This window comes from Python bivittatus, unplaced genomic scaffold (genome assembly GCF_059951505.1).
Source record: "Python bivittatus isolate LINGU-HERP-01145 unplaced genomic scaffold, Pbiv_v1 ctg000330_np1212, whole genome shotgun sequence".
In the NCBI taxonomy this organism is placed as follows: domain Eukaryota; kingdom Metazoa; phylum Chordata; class Lepidosauria; order Squamata; family Pythonidae; genus Python; species Python bivittatus.
The window spans coordinates 61,653,461-61,672,698 of record NW_028277058.1 but is presented as its reverse complement, the minus strand read 5'-3'; the positions used below and the strand labels follow the sequence as shown (position 1 = coordinate 61,672,698).

The following is a 19,238-nucleotide window of genomic DNA, read 5'->3' as shown; positions in this document are numbered from 1 at the left end:
CCTGTTCTGTGCTATTCAAATGCACGGTATGCGCTATTTCCAGTCCCCAAGGTGGATTTGCTGATGTCTGGTTTAGCAGCGTTATATTTTCAACCTGATGTCTGCTGCGTGATGAAGAAGAATGATAGAAGCAGAAACCATTACGCTGTTCAGTGGCGCCCAAGTAACCACAGCGGTACAGCAACTGGGGGAAAGCGGGACTGGAGTAGTACATGCTGTGGATCTTTGTATCGGTCAGTTATAGCTATGGAGGGGGGAGGGAAGATTAAATGAAGCTGGTCAAGGGAACAGCAAGTATTGAATTGGCTCCAAGTAACCTGTGGGATGGTCTCCTCTGGAGGAAATTTGCTTGTCCCATTCTTTCATCCTATGGGGCCCTGCTCGGATACACACCCACGCACACGTGGCGATCAGAAGGTTGGGCTCTGAAGCAAGCTTTTTCAGGAACAGCCGTGTCCCTGTGGAATATGATGTCCTCTAAAGTCTGTAGGGCCCTCATAAAGCCAAAGTGACCTGACTCTTTAGGGCAGTGTTTCTTAACTTTGCCCTAAAGCAGAGTTTCCCAACTCTGGCAACTTCAAGTTGTGTAGACTTCAACTCCCAGAATTCCCCAGCCAGCATGGCTGGCTGGGGAATTCTGGGAGTTGAATTCCACAAACCTTAAAGTTGAGAAGTTGGGAAACCCTGCTTAAGATCTTGCAGCACGGGTCATTTTTTAAAACTTTAAGTGTATTTTTAGTTATTCCCTGTTACTGTTATACTGATGCTATTACTACTGTTTATGTTAACCATGCAGTCTTGGAAACTAGGTGGGATATAAATTTTAGTAAATAAACTATAAAACATTGATTTCAGATGTCCAGAAAGAAAGGGAAAAGCTTTACTTTGATGAGAAAGTTGGCTAAGATTACCCGCCAGACATACAGTACATAGTTACAGAGGATCAGTGCTGTATTCATCTGCAAGATATATTGTTAAATTGAGATTGCTAAAAACAGTGCACATGCAGGTATAAATGGTGTTTATATGGACAGGGAAAAGGCTGGGAAATAGCAAAGTGGTGGCCATCATTAATACAGGTAATCCTTGACTTATGAGCAGAATAGAGACTGGAAAATTCATCATTAAGTGGTACAGTCAATAAGCAAGGCATCACATGACTGCACCTGATTTTATGACCTTTTCTCCTGTGGTCATTAAACAAATCCAGCTTCCTCCATTGTGTTTGCTTGTCGGAAGCCGACTGGGAAGGATGCAAATGGAAATCATGTGACCCCTGGATGCTACAGCCATTGTAAATACATGCCAGTTGCCAAGCATCCAAATTGTGGTCATGTGACTGCAGGGACCCCGCTATGGTTGTAAGTGCAAGGACAGGTCGTAAATCACTTTTTCCCGTGCTGTCATAACTTCAAACAGTCGCTAAATGAATGGTCATAAGTCAAGGACTATCTGAATGCAGCTGCTAGCAAATTTGTTTAGGGAATGGAGGAGAACTGTCCTCGCCCCCTTCTGATTTGAAAATGAAAAAGATAGGTGAAAAGCCTAGGAGTTCAGTGGGAAGTATACCTTCAATTTGGCTAGGGGTGTTCAAGGGTTATTCTTCCTTTTTGATGTACTGAGAAAGCAACCAGAAATCTTGCTGTAACTCTGAAATTTATTGGGCTTGCAAAGCATTTTACCCTCAGCACAAATGGGGTTCATTAGTTTGTGATATAGCATGTTGTGGGAACTCAGACTTTTTCTTAGCATGTTACATGATTGTTAAGCTATAACATGGTTTAACTGCTTGGCTATTGCATGTTATGTGAATACACCAATTGTGTTTTGTTAACGAAGTTGGTTTATTAGGTTATGTGTATGCAGCCATCTGTCCTTTGAACTTGCAAGCTGCAACCTTTCCTTTCTGGTTGGATTTAGAGCCATTCAGAAATGAGCAAGTTTTGTTAGAGCTGAGAAACAGCCTTACATGCAGCTAGACCTGCAGCAGTGGCAGTCACTATTTGTGTGCTCCACAGCTGGACCTTAAAACGATTTGTCTGTGAACTTAAGAAGGAAAAATAATAATTGAGAAAAGTTTTAAAGTTATTCAGTTCTATCCGCCCCCTTCCCAGTCTTTGAAGTAGGCAATGTGAAGATTGATGGCTCCAACAGCTGTGCTGCAGAAAGAGGGCAACTGATAATGAACATCTATTGATGGAGTCGAACAGAGGCTCTCAGGATTTTCCTGCTAAATCCCAAACTGATTTCACTTATCCACTAAAGGAAGTAGTGCCATTGTTCAGTCTTCCTCAAGTAAATATTTTGGAGTTTCTAATTTTCATAAGTGGCTTGCCCACTTTTTTGCTGGAAGGAGCCATGAGCAATAGCTTTCTAAATTCTACTGTGCAATTGCAGCATAAGGCAACAAGGCTAAAGACCTTGCTTGTGGTGGTCAGAACAAAGATTTCTGAGTTAATCACTACAACGGCAACATTTTGATTGGACAGCCATTGGTCTGGGATGGCTTGAGGATGCCTGTCCTGGACTAGAAGACCGCCAAGGTCCCTTCCCACCCAATGGTTCTATTTACAAGCTAGGACAGTGTTTCTTAAGCATGGCAACTTTAAGATGTGTGGACTTCAACTCCCAGAATTCCCCATGCTGGCTGGGGAATTCTGGGAGTTGAAATCCACACATCTTAAAGTTGCCAAGCTTGAGAAACACTGTGCTAGGAGATTCTGATGTTTAGATTTTCTGCCTTAAGGCATTCTTTCCATTTCTTCTCCTTAATAGAGAATCTATCTCCATAGGTTGTCTAATGTTTCCAGGGCACATTATATAGAGCAGGTACATACTGTATTCAAACCTCCCCAGAGATGGCACTGAGGCATAATAAATTTCAAGCGCTTGGTAGGTATACTTTGAAGTAGTTTTAAAGCTTTCTCGGCGGCAGCAGCCTTATTTATTTGTTTAAGACTGATGGAATCAGCAGCCTTATTTATCTCTTTAATTAATTGATTTTTAACACCACCCACTCATCAGTGACTCCGGGCAGCTTACAGAGAATTAGAACAATTTTAAAAAGCAATCATCCTGGGAGGAATAAATTAGATGTATCACACCATTGCTGGTACTTAGTGGGACCTCACATAAATCTAACACAGAGCCTGCTGGAAGACTAGGACTTGTTCCTGCCTGAATGCTATAAGGTCAGGGCCATAGGACAGACACGCCTTCTGGGTACCATAATGTGGCATTGTTTAACTGATGGGGCCCAGAGCATGCTAATCCTGCCAGATTTTATTAGATGGAGGGAACTGATTTGAAAGAGGCAGTCCTGCAAATATCCAGGCCCTGTTTCTTGAAGGGGTTTTATAGACAACCACCAGCACCTTGAATTCCATCCAGAAACACTCTGGTAACCAGTGCAGCCTGTGAAGAAGTGGTGTTACATGGTTGTTAAGAGGTGGGACCACCGCTGCATTCTGTGCCAGTTGTACCTTCTAAGTGGTCTTCAAGCACGGTCCCATGTAAGGTGCATTGCAGTAATTAAGGTATGAGGTGACTAAGGCATAAGTAACTGTAAGAGCAGCTTCCAACATTGGGAATGGGTACAGTTGGCACGTAAGGCAACCCTGTGCAAAGGTCCTCCCAGCCATAGTTGCTGTCTGCTCTTCAAGCAGGAGCTGTGTGTCCAGGAGGACTCCTAAATTGTGCACTAGCTCTGTCTAGGAAAATGCTACCCTGTCCAGAGCTAAAGTTGGAAGGTCCCTCAAAATGGATGGCCCATGTACTCATAGCCACTTGGTTTTGCTAGGGTTGAAGTTAGGCTTGTTTCTCCCCATCAGGACCGCAACAACCTCTAGGCCCTCCCACAAAACCTTAACAGTATCACTTGGTCAGCCAGGTGTTCAGGTATACAATTAGCTAGTATCAGCATATGGATGATTCCTGACTCCATGCCATTGAATTACCTCATCCTAGATCCTAGATAGATGCTAAACACAGGGAGAGGCCACAGGGAGCAATCTGGTCCAAGACCCTAATAATACAGTATATTCATTCCAAGTGGAGATTAAGACCTCAGCTGAACTGCCCACGAGATTCTCAGGAAATCCTAAGTTCCCTCTGAAACCCAGGAAGATCTGTTAAGCATCTGTGGTGGACCAGTCTACTAGGCCCAGCCTCCCTGCGTGGATGGGCTATGTGCGTATAATATGAGAGACCTCAAAGTCAATCAGAGAGTGATCAGTCCACAAATCAAGCAGCTTGGTCAGGGAGACAGGCTGGTACAGTGGCAGCAGTCCCAGCTGTTCCCTAAAGCCAACTACACCAAGAGAGTCTTACATCTGTTATCTGTCACACAATGCCTGTGAAAGCCATCACAGCTTCTCACATGACAGTCACTATCCCACTCCCCTGCCCTGAGGTTACAGCAATGCCACACACTAAACACAGGTGGGTATATCTCTAAGAGGAGCACCCCCTTCTGGGCCAGCTAGGTCTTGGTTATGCACACCAGGTTGGGACCCCCATCCATGATCAGGTCATGCATGATGGAGGTCTTGTTACAAGCCAACCTGGTGTTCAGAAGTGGCACCCAGGGACAGGGCCTCTAATGACCTGGTATTTGGGGGTTGTGAATACTAAATGCAACTAGCCAACCGGTGGTCCTATTTAGGGTGACTCGGACCTTCCTGGGTAAGAGGGCCCCTGAGGCTCACCTTCAGGGTCGTGCCAAGGAATTTGCACACCATCTGTCAGATAAAATCACTTGGATTCACTCACAGTTGGATGCATGCATTTGTACAGGTCCTATGGAGATGCCTGGGGTGCAGTCTTGCTCTGTTATCTAGGAATGGTTTGGACCTGTTGGGCTTCAGGAAGCAGACAGGGCTGTTATGACTGTGAGCTCGGCCACCTGCTCTTTAGATCCATGCCCCTCCCTGCTGACTAAGACTGCCCCGGAGGTGACGTGGGTGGGTTCTAGCAGTGATGAATTCATTCTTGAGGGAGGGGGCTGCCTCTTAAAGAGGCATTGATTTGCCTCCTCCTCAAAAAGCCATCGCTGGATCTGACCATCCTGAGCTATTTTCATCCGGTGTCCAACCTTCCATTTCTAGGGAAGATTATAGAGAAGGTCACTGCACAGCAGCTTCAGAGAATCCTGGGTGAAGCAGATTATTTAGATTCTTTTCAGTCAAGATTCGGGCCTGGATATGGGATGGAAACGGCACTGGTCATGCTTTTGGATGATTTCTGACAGGAGCAGAATGGGAGTAGCGCATCCATCTTTGCTCTACTTGACCTCTTGGCAGCTTTTGATACCATCGACCATGGTATCTTCTGGACCGGCTTTGGGGGTTGGGAGTGAGTGGCATAACATTGTGCTGGTTCTCTTCCTTTCTCTGAGGCTGGTTCCAGTCAGTGTTGATTGGGAGTGAGAGGTCCCACTCTCGGTCCTTGCTATGTGGGATGCTGCAGGATTCAGTACTCTCTCCGCTCTTGTTTAGCATCTACATGAAACCGCTGGTTTCATCATTGCCATGGGGTGAGGTATCGGTATGCTGATAACACCCAGTTGTATTTCTCCACCCTTGGTGAGCTAAGTGCTGCTGTTGATGCCCTTTCTCAGTGCCTGGAGGCTGTAGGGGTCTGGATGGGGGACAACAGGCTTCCATTAAACCCTGGCAAGATGGGAGTGGCTTTGGGTTTTAGGGCCTTCTTTATCTGGGGATTTACCATCTTCAGTGCTAAATCGGGTTGCACTGCCCGAAACAGGCCCAGTGCACAGTCTGGGGGTTCTTTTGGACTCACGACTCCTGCTTGAAGAGCAGGTGGCATTTGTGGCCAGAAGGTCCTTTGTACAGCTTTGTATTGTGCACCAGTTGCACCCATTCCTGGATCAGGAGGCTCTGCTCTCAGTCACTTATGCTCTAGTCATCTCCTGAGGGGACTACTGTAATATGCTCTACACGGGGCTGCCCCTGAAGAGTATCTGGAAGCTTCAGCTGGTGTAAAATGCAGCAGCACGGGCAGTTGTGTGTGCTCCAAGAACTGCACATGTCACACCTCTGCTTTGTGGGCTGCACTGATTACCAGTTTGCTTCTGGGTCCAATTCAAGGTGCTGGTTATGAGCTTTAAAGCCCTACATGGCATGGGACCAGGTTATTTGAGGGACCACCTCTTCCCAGCGACATCTACCCATCCCATCAGGCCCAGCGGGAGAGGCATGCTGCGGGTCCCACCGGCTAGGGAGTTACATCAGGTGGGACCTAGGAGGAAAGTCTTTTCTGCCATAGCCCCTGCCCTGTAGAACATCATTCCCCCTGAGGTGAGGCAGGCCCCAACCCTGCTGGGCTTCTGGAAGGCCCTCAAACATGGTTTTGTCAACAAGCCAGGTGATCCCATGATAGAATGGTGTTAGATGGTTGTATGATGGTTAACTGACACATTCTCTGTATGCTTTGCCGCCATTTTTTTAATCTTGTTTTTAGTTTAATTTAAAATGTGGTTGAATGGTTTTAATGTATTTTGTTTTTTATTATGTATGCCACTCAGAGCATAAATGAGATGGGCGGCTATACAGATATGTTGGATGGATGGATGGATGGATGGAATAAACTTCCCCACAAGTGGTCTGCCCCTGGCTTCCTCTTAACCCCTCTGTCTGTTATGACCGTGATGTCACTTCCTGCCCCTTTCCCCCATTAATCTGACTTTCCCCTGATCCCTGCCTCTCCCCCATGGGCTCCTAGACCCAACATTTGCCAGGTCAACCATGCACTCCATGGATTAGTCTGTGGGTCTCCCCAGGACTGCTTCTGTCTTGCACTCAGCAGCCCTTAGATCTTCCCCAGGACTGCCAAAATCCCACAGCCCTCATTCCACTCTTGATTCTTACTGTGATAAGTCAAAGATCATCACTTTTCCTTCATGGAGCTCAAAGTGACATAAATAATTCTTTTCTACCTCAATTTAGCCTTGCAAAAATTCTACAAGATAGATGGGCAGAAAGATGGTCACTGACCTAGGATAGGCTTTTATTGTTGAATAGGGTTTTGAACCTGGGTGTCCCCAGTTCTGGTTAGATAGGGTTATTATTACATGCCATAATTTAAAATGTAAAACATAGCACAATTTCATGCACACACATGCACATGTACAAACAGAGGCTGCAATTTATCCATAGTGCATTGGTAGAGGCAGGCTATTTTGTCATGCTTCTAGATGAGGATGTTATGTGGAATCCAGAAATTTCCCTTCTCCTCATATCGGAATGTCACTGTGAGGAGCTGCTTTTTCCCAGCACTTGGACAGCATTTCCCCCAGGAACAATCTGTGCAATTTGAACGTTGGGGCATAATTAGCTTGTGCAAGTAACATGTGATTACGGAAACTCAAATTAAGCGAGAAGCAGGAGGAAGTTACAAAACAAGGGTAGGTACCTGTTTCAATTTTTCCTAGTAGCAGTATTCTGCAATTTTATAAACTGTTTCTTTCTATTTTCCATCTCTGGAGACCCTGAATTCCAGTTCAGGAATCAGCTTGGTGTCCTGAGATGTGAAACAGATCCTTTCTTTTCTTCCATACAACCCCTGTGCCAAAGCCACCATCTCTGCTGTTCCTTCTCTTTCGGTTCGTGAAATAAAAAGAATATATAAAAGACATGATTCTCCTGCATCAACTCTATGCAAATGGGCAGCATATAAATTTAATAAATAAATAAATAAAGCTTTTCTGTCCACAGGTACCCTTTGAGGCGAGGAAGTTCATTCACGTTTCTAACTCCTGGATCACAGTGGGATTTTACTTTGGTAAGTAAAAGTAAATGGACTTATTGCTACATTTTGTTTGCCCATTGTACTAACTGTATTTGTGCTACAAAATGTTTTCATGATACACTGCAGGTGGGACTGTAACTAGAGCAGTGTTTCTCAACCTTGGCAACTTCAAGATGGGTGGACTTCAACTTCATGCTGGCTGGGGAATTCTGGGAGTTGAAGTCCACCCATCTTGAAGTTGCCAAGGTTGAGAAACACTGAACTAGAGTGATCACACCTTCCCTTCATAGCTTTTAGCAGACCCCTCTATGTCACTCCCCCCCCCCCCACTTCCTGCAGTTTAACTGCTGGCAGTCATCCTTTCATCTTGTAAATCGATACAACTTTTCCCTCAGGGTTATTCAGCATAAAAACAGATTTTTAAAAAAGTAACGCAACTGTATGATCTTAGCTGTTCCTCTTTGATCCTGTGGTCAAAGAGGTTATTCTTTAAGGCAGTGATCCTAATCTACAACCATACACTGGAAAAAGGAAAGAAGTTTAGAAATAATTCTTTTTTGCTTTTCTTACAGTACCCTCCTAATTTAAAAAGCATGTTCTTGACAACCAGGAATCCTAAATTTTGTTGCTCTGGTGTTTCAGTGCCTTTGTGCATTGCCAGAATTGGATCTGGCTGCGAATTGTTGCATGTCTTGCATTGTGGAGATGTTCAGGACTAATAAGCTGGACTGGAGTCCAATTCTTCATGATTTAGGCATATACTTTGCAGATAAACTATAAGATAAACTTGTAGGGTTTATCCTCAGCACCTTTACCCTTCTAGTTCTTGGGCAGCTGAACTGGGGCAGGGGAGAACTTTGCCTGTGACCTTGGAGAGCCCCTGACATAATGTGAAACTGTCACTCAGTAGTAGTATGTGCATGAACTGGACTGAGCCTGAAGAAAGCATCGATGCATCAGCACTCTGCTCCTTAATATAGATTTGAGAAGAACAAATCTTGCCATACTGATCGTATTTTATTTTTTGTGGTATCTGCCTTAGTAAATTGTGGAGTAGGAATCATTTCCAACATTTTTCCTACTAACTGCCCACGAGCTCTGGTCTTGGTCAGAAATCCTGGATTCAGGAGATAGGTATGAATGCTATGTACTCTAAGTAGTCACTCACACACACACACACACACACACAAATAAACAGTATAGGTTATTTTATTAAAACTATATGGATGTGTAGAACTACTTAGGCTAAGATCTCATGCTCTGTGTAAGGTGATGCTTATGTTTCCGTACTACAGATAGTTATAGATAAAAGATAGACAGTGTGCTTTGGGATGACTCTTCAAGTCAGAATCAAGAGAGAAGAACCCCTATTAGGTCTCAAAGGGATACTTTTATGCTCAAGAATAACTTATGGTAACCTCTCCAAAACATGCAATGATAAGAGCATATCTGAGTTACAGCCCTCCTCCCCTCTGATACAAAGAATGTGACAATGAGAGAAATCAATGTAATAATAGTAATAGGTATGACTAACAACATAGGAAAAACAGTTCCTCTTTCAGAGGAACAGAACATATTAGCTAAAAGAAAATTGTAATTGCCAGTATGTTAGAAGAAAGAAGTATGTTAGAAGAAAGAAGATAGAAGCCCAGTACATTTAAAGGTACAAGTCACAGGAAGGATTAATAAAGAATGAAAGAGAGATGCGGAATAAAATGTAAAATCTACTTTTAGCTGGATAGAATATAGTTTAGTAAACATACTTGATAAAATTGAAACTAAGCTAGAAGGCAAAGTTTAACATAAAGCTGGAGATGAGAAAGGGCAATGGAAAACAAAGCTCTTACAAATCCTTAAATCTAAAGCAACATAGCCCAAGAGAAATAGAAAATGGACATATGCCAGACCTCAAGAAACACAAGAGTATGATTTTATATAGAAGTGTGAACTTGGGGACAGGGAACCAATGTCTTGAGCAAAAGAAGAACCAGCCATGAAGGGAAAACTTTAAGATAAACTAAAGAACAAAGATAAAAACCAGTCACAAAATTATATTGAACAGACAAGCAACAGATTGTCTGAAAATTGAGTATGTATTGTCTGATAAACCATAGTTAAGCACAGAATCATAATCAGTGGAAAACAATTATAATTAAATGTTCTAAAGCCAGGAGTTTTCAGCAGTGGGAATCTTATGGGCATAATATAGGATCTCTTGACTTTAGCAAAGTGTTTCACAAAGAATTTCATTGATTCTGATTAGCAAAGGACTAAGGGTTGGATGATCTATGATGATCTACAGCTGGTTTGAAAATCATATGCAAAGAGTGCTCATCAATTGTTCCTCATTGAATGGATGAGGCATGAAGTGGAGTGTCACAGGATTCATCATTAGTATCTTGAATTAAAAGGCAGAGAGAATTTGATAGGACTCAACACTGAGCGAGATGGCTAGTGCTGTAGAAGACCATAACAAAATGCAGAATGACCCTGATGGATTAGAGAAATGAGCCCACATAATTTTTGCCTTAATTCTGAAAAACCTTTAACTCTTTGGAAAAGGACAGAAATGGAGGAAAAGAGCGGTTGAGAAATGGGAGTGTGGGGAGAGAAGGAGAATGTTTGTTCCAGACCTAGCCACCTTTGGCACTTGTCTCCTGTCAAGTTATTTCTGTGGCAACACAATTCTTGATAGGAAAAAAGTGGCTCACCTCTGCTGGAAGCAGTTTCCTTTCATTTTGCTTCTGCCTGCTGCTGGGGAACTGTTTAAATACAGAGAAATATGCCAGGCTTTGCTCCCTTTTCCTGCTTTTTTCTACTTTCAAACAAGTCAATTTCTGAATAAAACATAATTCTTGCAAACATGTTTTAAAAAATCCAGAATGTTGGCCAAATTCGGGTAGGCCTAATCAAAATATATTTTTTCTAGGACTTTGCTTTATCAAAAACTTCAAGCTAGTTGCAGTGCTTGGGATATTCTGTTACAGGGCAAGAAAACCAAGGCTATGGGACTGGGATGCAGACATCTCAGCATATTTCATCATGTGGCATATGCTTTGGAATAAGTATGAAGCAAAATCTGGGGTCCATCTGGCCTAATCAGTATGTCCATTCCTTTTAGTTTGCATGATTCTAAAAAAAGCAAATTAAATTCAGGCTGAGAGGAATAGAACTGCTTCATTGATCAGCAACCTCGTCATTCCAAGTAGCTTCTGGTGCTGACATGCATTGCTAAAGAGAAATAAGTCTGTATCTATAAATATAAAGGAATTGGGTTCACACAGTGAATTAATAATTCTTGGAACCAGACTGTTTCTGCATTTTTAAGCTTTTCCTTGAGACCTATTCTGTTTACTTTTAATCTTAACATGAAGTTCACTATATTACTAAGACATATGGTAAGGAGAGCTATTTTAGGCTCATTTTAGTAGGAAAGGAGAGTAGCAAGGCCAACTTGTACGGTATAAATCTTAAACTGTATTTTTAAATTTAATGGGCATGGGATTTTCTCAAGCCAAGAATCTCGATCTTGCCCTGGGCTGGTAGTACAAGTTCCATGCTTTCCCGAAAGACCAGTTATGAGAAGCTGATTTTATAGCCAAGATGAGACAATTAAGAATGAAATAGACAATAGATTTGACATCACTCTTCTCCTCGTAGATACGTTCCAACACAGCAGCGCTTTCCACGTTCAGATTGTCCCACCACAATTCTGTAACAAAAATGTGGTCTGACCTATGTGAATTAGCACAAGATTACTTAGGATAGACCCATGATTGTCTTGGAGATCATGAAATCAAGAACCTCAGCAGACCCTGCACCCAAGGCATAGAAGATGAAATCCCCAATGCTGCCCATGAAGGAATTCCAGTGTCAGTCTGCAGATAAGGTCTAGCAGTTCAGGCAGCAGGACGGGTGGTGCGTTAGTTTGGCTTCAGCCTTTCTTTACAGCCCAACCTAACACACAAGTATTCATGTTCTGTTGATTCCAAAGCAAGGCTCCTGGTCATAGGTGTGTTACTGCAATCATTGCAATCCATGGTGTTGAGACGGATGAGGACCTAAAACCTGGGACTGCAAATCTCTGAGTCGGCTACGTCGCCCACCACCCTTATTCAGCTTGGCTTTGGTAATACATGCCCTGCTGACTGTCATGGCTGTTTTCCTGTCCAGGCTGTTACGTTTTGCAGTTGTAACTGTAACTGTTTTAACTGTATATTTAGATACGTTGTTAAGTCACCCAGTCTTTTTGAGTGGGTGGCCATAATAAATAAATTAATTAAACCTGTATGCTATTTTAAAGGGCTTTTTTTAAAAGAATGACAGATATATTGTTAGAAGTAATACTGGGTGTTGAAGTAAAACAAAAACAGAAAACTCCAGCCAAAGGAGCTTTCTTGCTGTAGAAGATGCTGCTTATTAGCTGACCTAATCCTTAAGGAGAGCTATCTTAGAAGGAAACTGTATATTTTGTATAATAACAGTTAGAGCTTTTCATCACCTTTCCTGAGTCTAAATAATACTTATTGCTTTTTTCAGTTTAGTGCTTCTCACGGAAATATTTTTTCCATATGAATGGATCTTGGGAGAATTAGATGGATAGGCCTTTGTTACTTCGCATGTAGTTGGTTTTCCAGTTGTCTGTATCTGATTTAGTAGACCTGAAACAGCTGGCTTTGCTGTCAGAGTTCTGGTGTTTGTAGAAGCCTCAGCTGTGCTGGAAAGAATCAAGGGCCCTGTCAAGGCAAGGCCTGTTGAATTAGTCTAGCCAGTCTTAAAAACAAACCTTTGGACTTCCTTTAAAGTCTAGAGTTGGAAAGGGGTATAGCCTACAGTCAGAGAGTAAAACTGAATGGCAGGAATTTTATATTTTTTGAACAAAAAGTATCATAATCTACATTTCTATAGGAAAAAAGCTAGAAGACCAGCTCCTTTTTTTAAATGTTAAAGAGGTGCATCCTTCTCATCTTTTTCCACTTGCCCAATTTTTTCTGTATTTTTTCTCTCTATGCTTTCCTGCTTCTCCTTCCCCACATATGGGACAGGATAGGAGAGATTACACATCACCTTGATATGAAGAGATTACATGTGTAATTTCTATTGTACAAATTAGGGTCGTAGTGCTCCAGTTACAGTAACACTGGCTGAGTTCATAAGTTGCATTTAACAAAGAAACAGGTTCATCAACTGCAGTGGCTGAGTTCAAACATTATGCTAAGCCAAAGGCAAGCAAACCACATTGTGACTTGGCACATTATGTGAATCCAGCCACTGTTTTGGGTACAGAGAGGGCAGCGGAACAGAGACCTCGCATAGAATACATACAGGTAGTCCTCACTTAACAACCATTCGTTTAGTGATCGTTCAGTTATGATGGCACTAAAAAGCTACATACGACTGGTCCTTGCACTTACAACTGTTGCAGCACCCCCACAGTCATGTGATCGTGATCCAGGTGCCTGGCAACCAGCTTGCACTTACAACAGTTGCAGTATCCCGTGGTCACAGGATAGCCATTTGCAACCTTCTCAGCCAGCTTCCAGCAAGCAAAATCAATGGGGAATGGTGTGATTTGCTTAACGACTGTGGTGATTTGCTTAACGGCCACCGCAAAAAAATGTAAAATCAGGTGTGGTCATGTGATGCCGCGCTTAACAACCACCCTGCTTAACAACAAATTTTCTGGTCCCTATTGTGGTCGTTAAATGAGGACTACCTGTACAGAGTTTAGGTGCAGAAAAGGGAACCTATTTGTATTATAAGAACTTGGGCCGGAAATGCAAGACAGCACTGTAGGATTGGAACATCGTATCACTTTGACATGGACACTTGCTCACCTGAGGGGAAGCTTTACTTGTAAGAGGAGATAAGATGAGAAAATAATTACAAGTTTTGTTGGTATGTAGGAACCAGAAGCAAGAGATGGTTTCAATCCCCATCATCCATGGTAGTTCTTTTTTGTAATAATAAAAAACATGATTGTGAGCTCATGAGCCACAACAGATATCTTACTGCATTAAGTAAATTCTTGAAATAATTCCAGGTGTCAGTGGTATATTAATGTATTCCTCTCACCTTGATTTTCTTTTTTAATAAACAAACCCTTTTCATCACTTACACAGGCAGAAAGGAGACAAAGACATTTTTAAGCCTATCATTTATATGTCAAGTCAAATGATGTTAATTGCCAGAATGACATTTATCCAGCTTGTTTACATCTATCATTTAAGTAGGACAGTTTTGAGGTTGGGTTTTCCTTTATAATGGAGTGCCATACATAGAAAACCAGATAACTTTAATAGATTCCAAAGCTCCTTACATAACTTGTGCTTTCTTTTCTTACAGAAAAGGAAGAGGAGAGAGAAGGATGATGACATCGTCAGTGTTTGTAGCCTCGATTTTAAGGTAATTAAAATATTTTGCCATGAACATACTGGCCATTAAAAATGTAGCACCCATTGGTTCTAACTTATTTGGAAGGTTCGTTGGCTTGTTTTCGTTTTGTTCCTGACCCATCAGACAAGATAACGGTTACGGTTCTTCTTTAATCTACTTCCTGAATCTGTAATCGACAGCTGAATGTAAACTTCATACACTCAACCTCAGTACATGGCACTTCTCATAGTTTATCCTCTGTATTATTCACTACTCCTTCCTTGACTCTGACCCTTTTTATCTATATGTAAACTCAAGGCTTTCTAAGCAAGAGAAGTATCTCACCTGCTAGGGCTGTGCTCGCTTCCAAATGACACATGGCACAAATGTAGGACCTCTCTGCTGTTTATTAAAGCAGAGTTATGCTTCCATCAACATTTTTATATGAAATGCTTTTGTAATATTAATGTGAGGGTATATTTTTAAGGATAAGATTTATTGGGGATTCCAAATGTGCATCTTGATTGCACAGTGAAAGGGTGATAACAGTTCTCTGCAGCTAATGTGTGAACTGGGGAAGAGGTGCATTTGGTCTAGAGTGTATCTGACAAGTGCTACGTGTATACCCACATGGACTCTGAGTCATATTTTGCCCTTTGAATCCTCATCTGTGTACAGCCCTAGTTTTTTTCTCCTGTATGTCTGTTTATCTTTGACAATATAAGAAATGTAAATATTGTGAGATTTGAATCCATTGAGTGCTCAGTTTCTTAAGAGAGATTTAGGTCAGGGACAGCACTTCTGATTGCCCTTGGAAAACTGGAATATGAGGTTGTTGAGTTGTTTTGTTTTTTTTCTTCTTCTTCTCCAAAGACCTTGTAGGAAAATAAACCTTGAAAATGAGACATACTTCTTCTGGGAAATTGAATTACTAAAATCTAAAGCTTTCTTCCGAGCACAGACTATTTTGTAGAAAGTTGATTCCCAATTACTGAATATTGGCCACCAATGATTTCATCTGAGCTTTCAAAAATTAGTTTCCTATGAGACAAGTTTTTACTGAGTGGATTCCTAGGAAGAGACTTCTGCTTTCCTATTCTAGGACTTTTGTGTAGATGGCTTCAGATCAGAGTAAGTCAATATCAAAGAAGGGTTTGCTATTTGATGGCCAGCATAACTGTGATCCTCTCCAGGGATGGTGTGCCTCATATTGGATCATTCCACTATCTTCCTTACCTTCTGATTTCCCAGTCTTTTGAAGAACAAATGGTTATTTATTTAAATTGGGAGATACCCGTCTTAGAGAATTGATGCCTGTTATCAAGTGGATGCTAGCCAAAGCACCTCCTTCTCCTCCTCTCAGCCATTCCTGCCTTCAAGCTTGCTGCTGTGGCACTCCCTAAATCTTCAGTTTTCTCTGCCAAGCCCTTCTCCTTCACCTCCGCCTCTCCTGAATCAACACCTTCTCTCTCACCCTCCCTGCTCTTTCGTGGGCCTTTCCCAGCTTTGCTGCCTAGCAATTTCAAATCTCTCTCTTTGCCTTGTCTCAGCTCTCTAATTCAGCCAGGCATACTTTTCAAGGTCTTAGCATGGTTGTCATATTAAAAAGATAGCAATTTGTCTTACTATTCCTCCCTCAGACTTCAGGGTGCTTAAGTCTGTTAAAATGGGTTTGTACACCTTACATAGTATTACTGACAAGTATAATCTGCTATACCTTTTAATGGCTCTTGAGAAAATGGACTTTTATAGCCTGTTTATGGTTTTTGTTGCAATTTGTACCAGCTGTAAATGAGATTAAATAATGTGTACTTTGAGAGATGTGAACTGTTTACAGAGTTACTCATAAACACAGCACTTATGTTCAAACAGGCCAGATTAAAACAGCCCTTTTGAACAGTTTTAATATCTGAATGAGCACAGCCGTTTTAGCACTCAAAGTCAAGTTGGGGGATGGTTACGTTTTAACTGTTAGCAGTCCAGGCTCTGTCATCCCCAAGTTAGCGCTGTAAAATACCTGCATTTCCCTCTAATGTTCAGGTGGGGGGATTTGCTGTCAAATGAGCTCCAGGAAATAAGAGAAATAACACTGTTGACTTTTATGAGAGTTCTCTGTTCCTCTCTCTTTATCCAGCAAATATGATCCATTGTGAAATAAATTGGTTGCACATGACAACCAAGTTTTCTCATGGTTAACTTAACCATGGCTCGCTTAATTAACTGCCCTGTGGAACAGCATCCCTCTGGAGATATGTGTGGCCCTCGCCCTGTTAGCCTTTTGCAAGGCATTAAAGATCTGCCTGCTCCACAGGTGTTTGGGTCAGGAGTTTAGGGAACTAATTAGCAGCTGTTTTCTCCTTGCCCTCTTTCTTTTTTAAAGCTCAGCTAGAGAGTAACGCAGTGTGTAACCTCATTAAAGGTCAGAATCTGTGCTGCCTGCTGCCTGTTTTCTAGTTAATAGCATAGAACTGGCCACTGTTTGTGGGGTAGCCATGGTTTCAGATTTCAGTGGAATTGTGATGGAGGGGGATATCTTCTGATTGATGAGGTAGAGAAGCAAATTCAAAAGTAGATCCCACTTTTGCTCAGGATCTTTCTTTTTCATGTTCTAAAGATGGGGTTAACCTTGAAAACCACTGGTTTAGCATGTAGCAGCTGGCAAGTGCTGCCCCCACCCCGTTTGTCCAGGTAATACCGCTACTGCATGAGCTGCACAGGCTCCCAGGTTCTTTCCAGGTGCAGTGCAAAGTGCTGGTTATTACTTTTAAAGCTCTCCGTGGCACAGGACCAGGTTATTTGTGGGACTGCTTCTCCCTGCAGTTATCTGCCCACTCCACCAAGCTAGACAGGGTTGCACGCTCCAGGTCTTGGACCTAGCAGCCTCTGCCCTGCAGAACCTCCCCCCCTGCCCCCCGGGATCTGGCAGCTCCCACCCTTTTAGCCTTCCAGAAAGTCGTCAAGGACTGGCTGTTCCCCCAGGCATTGGGATAGGCTGTGGTTGGACTGGAGATTGTGGTTTTCCTATTGTTGTGAGCTGCCCAGAGTTCTGTTTTACAAGATGGGTGGCCATATAAGTCAAATAAATAAATGAATCAATGAATTTATGAATGCTGAGTGAACTCTTTCCTAAGCCTTAGGGATCCAGTACATGTTTTTTGCTTTCTCCTAGAACTTGAACTTTTGTGATTTTGCTTGGGATTTCTAAGACCTTTGCATTTTCATCCTACTTAATTGTTGAACATCCTTTGAGGTGCCACAGTCTAATTTGGAAATTAACTAATACCTACAAAGTTATTGTTTCAAAAAAAATGTTGGTTGTCATCAACAGTGTTGATACTACTGTAAACCATGGTTCAACCTTAAATGCATGGAAGCTAAAAAAAATGATTGTCACTAGCTGTAAAGGCTTGAAAAGCCAGTGTAGTTTTGGCTATTGGGCAGTTTAAATATTTTTTAAAATAAAATAAAAATAGTTAGAAGTGACTTGATGGCTGAATCAGAACATCATCTAGAAGGCACCAGACTGGGAAAGGCACCTTTAGCTAAAGCCTTCCTTGTTTATGCTGTCCGACAGTACTAACCCTGCTAACATATATATAAATGGCAGACTAAGGATTCATGACAGATAAACTGTAAAGAGTGTATTCAAAAAGGGTGGATCTAGTGTGTGTTAGCAACAGAATTGTGGTGCCTTCTGTATCCAATGACTGGGGGCCAGGATGATGCTAGGTGAGTAATTCTTGGTAACCTGGGCTCGCCCAAGCTTTTCTTTCTTGTCAGCCAGGCACAGACTCTGAAAATACTTGATTCTAAAACAAGAATTCGGTATCAAGAATGTCTGATTTTTTTTTTAAGAAAGTGTGTTTGTTTATATAGGTTCACAATTAATCCCTACCTTATTTTACACTATTACTGCAGCCAGCCATAGGAAGCATCAACAGAACAGAAATATCCTTCTCCCCAGCAGACTTCATTACTGATTCCCCAGACTGATTCTTCCCATTTTATGTTTTTACCTTGCATTTTTATTAAAATGCCCAAAGGAGCTTGCATAAAGACACAGATACGATATGATACAAAAAACTCTGTAGAATTATGGGTGCAGTGGAACAGTAAGAATGTCAGCAAAGCGGAATTTCTGGGATTCCTCCTCAAATTTCTATTACTGGTATTACTACTTAGCAGCTCTTCCACAGAAAGCAAGGGATGGGTCGCAGGATGAGTAAAAAAGCATCCCCTCATGGAGCTCGTAGCTGGAGCATGAGTGGTGCATGTGGGCCTTGGAACAGAGTTACACTGCTATGTCACATGGTGTTGTAAACCTCAGGTTTCTGTGCACTGCTTTGACTATGAAATCTCATTTATCAATTCATCTAAATTATTTATCTCAATTTAGGCAGCACTATGTGATAGACTGGTGTAACTCTTTGTTCCAGGGCCCACATATACCACTGGGGGCCCTAGGATATTTCAAGGGGGGGGCAGAGATGAAAAACATGCAACAGGGCCATGACACATGCCGAGGGGGCCACAGGAGAGCAAAGTGTATTATACTGCAAATACCGTCTTGTTGACACCAGAAAACGCAACAGTTACTGTCCCGTGTCCATATCTAGTAATAGGACCTGGTCAGGAGGGCCACAGGGGAAAAACAGGGTCAGAAAGGGGACCATGGGCAAAAAAGAGAGAAATGCTGGCCTAAATCATAACCTGTGACAACATTAGCCTCCATTAATGTGTCTAGTTCTCTTTCCTCTAAACCAGTATTATTCACAATTATGCACTGTGTGAAGTATTTTCTATTGTCTGCCTTGAATCCATTGCTCTAGTCAATTGTTTTTTAATATAATCTCAGATTCCAGTGATTACAAGAGAGGAAGCAAAACTTCTATCATCTTTCTGTTCTCCCATGGAGTATTTAAAAAGCAAAAACGATAATATCTTAGACACTTTATGTTCTGTAATAGGAAGTTGTTCCGGCCCCAAGAAAAGTTTGGCTGTCCTGTTTTGGGATTGCCTGCCTTCTGGGATGGGATGATCAGAAATGTGCTCACTAGAGAACCCAGATGATTTGCACCAAACGTTAGATACATTGC

The 19,238-nt window shown here is 42.1% G+C and overlaps 1 protein-coding gene across 1 annotated transcript in view; it reads left to right on the top strand.

The window, feature by feature from the left end:
* The window catches only part of NET1 (neuroepithelial cell transforming 1), a 78,113-nt gene that overhangs the window by 26,744 nt on the left and 32,131 nt on the right, over positions 1–19,238 (top strand). Inside the window, exons 2-3 of the mRNA XM_088141442.1 lie at positions 7,734–7,800; positions 14,113–14,172. Of these exons, the coding sequence (XP_087997568.1) occupies positions 7,734–7,800; positions 14,113–14,172 (127 nt within the window). The remainder of the gene's footprint in view (positions 1–7,733; positions 7,801–14,112; positions 14,173–19,238) is intronic.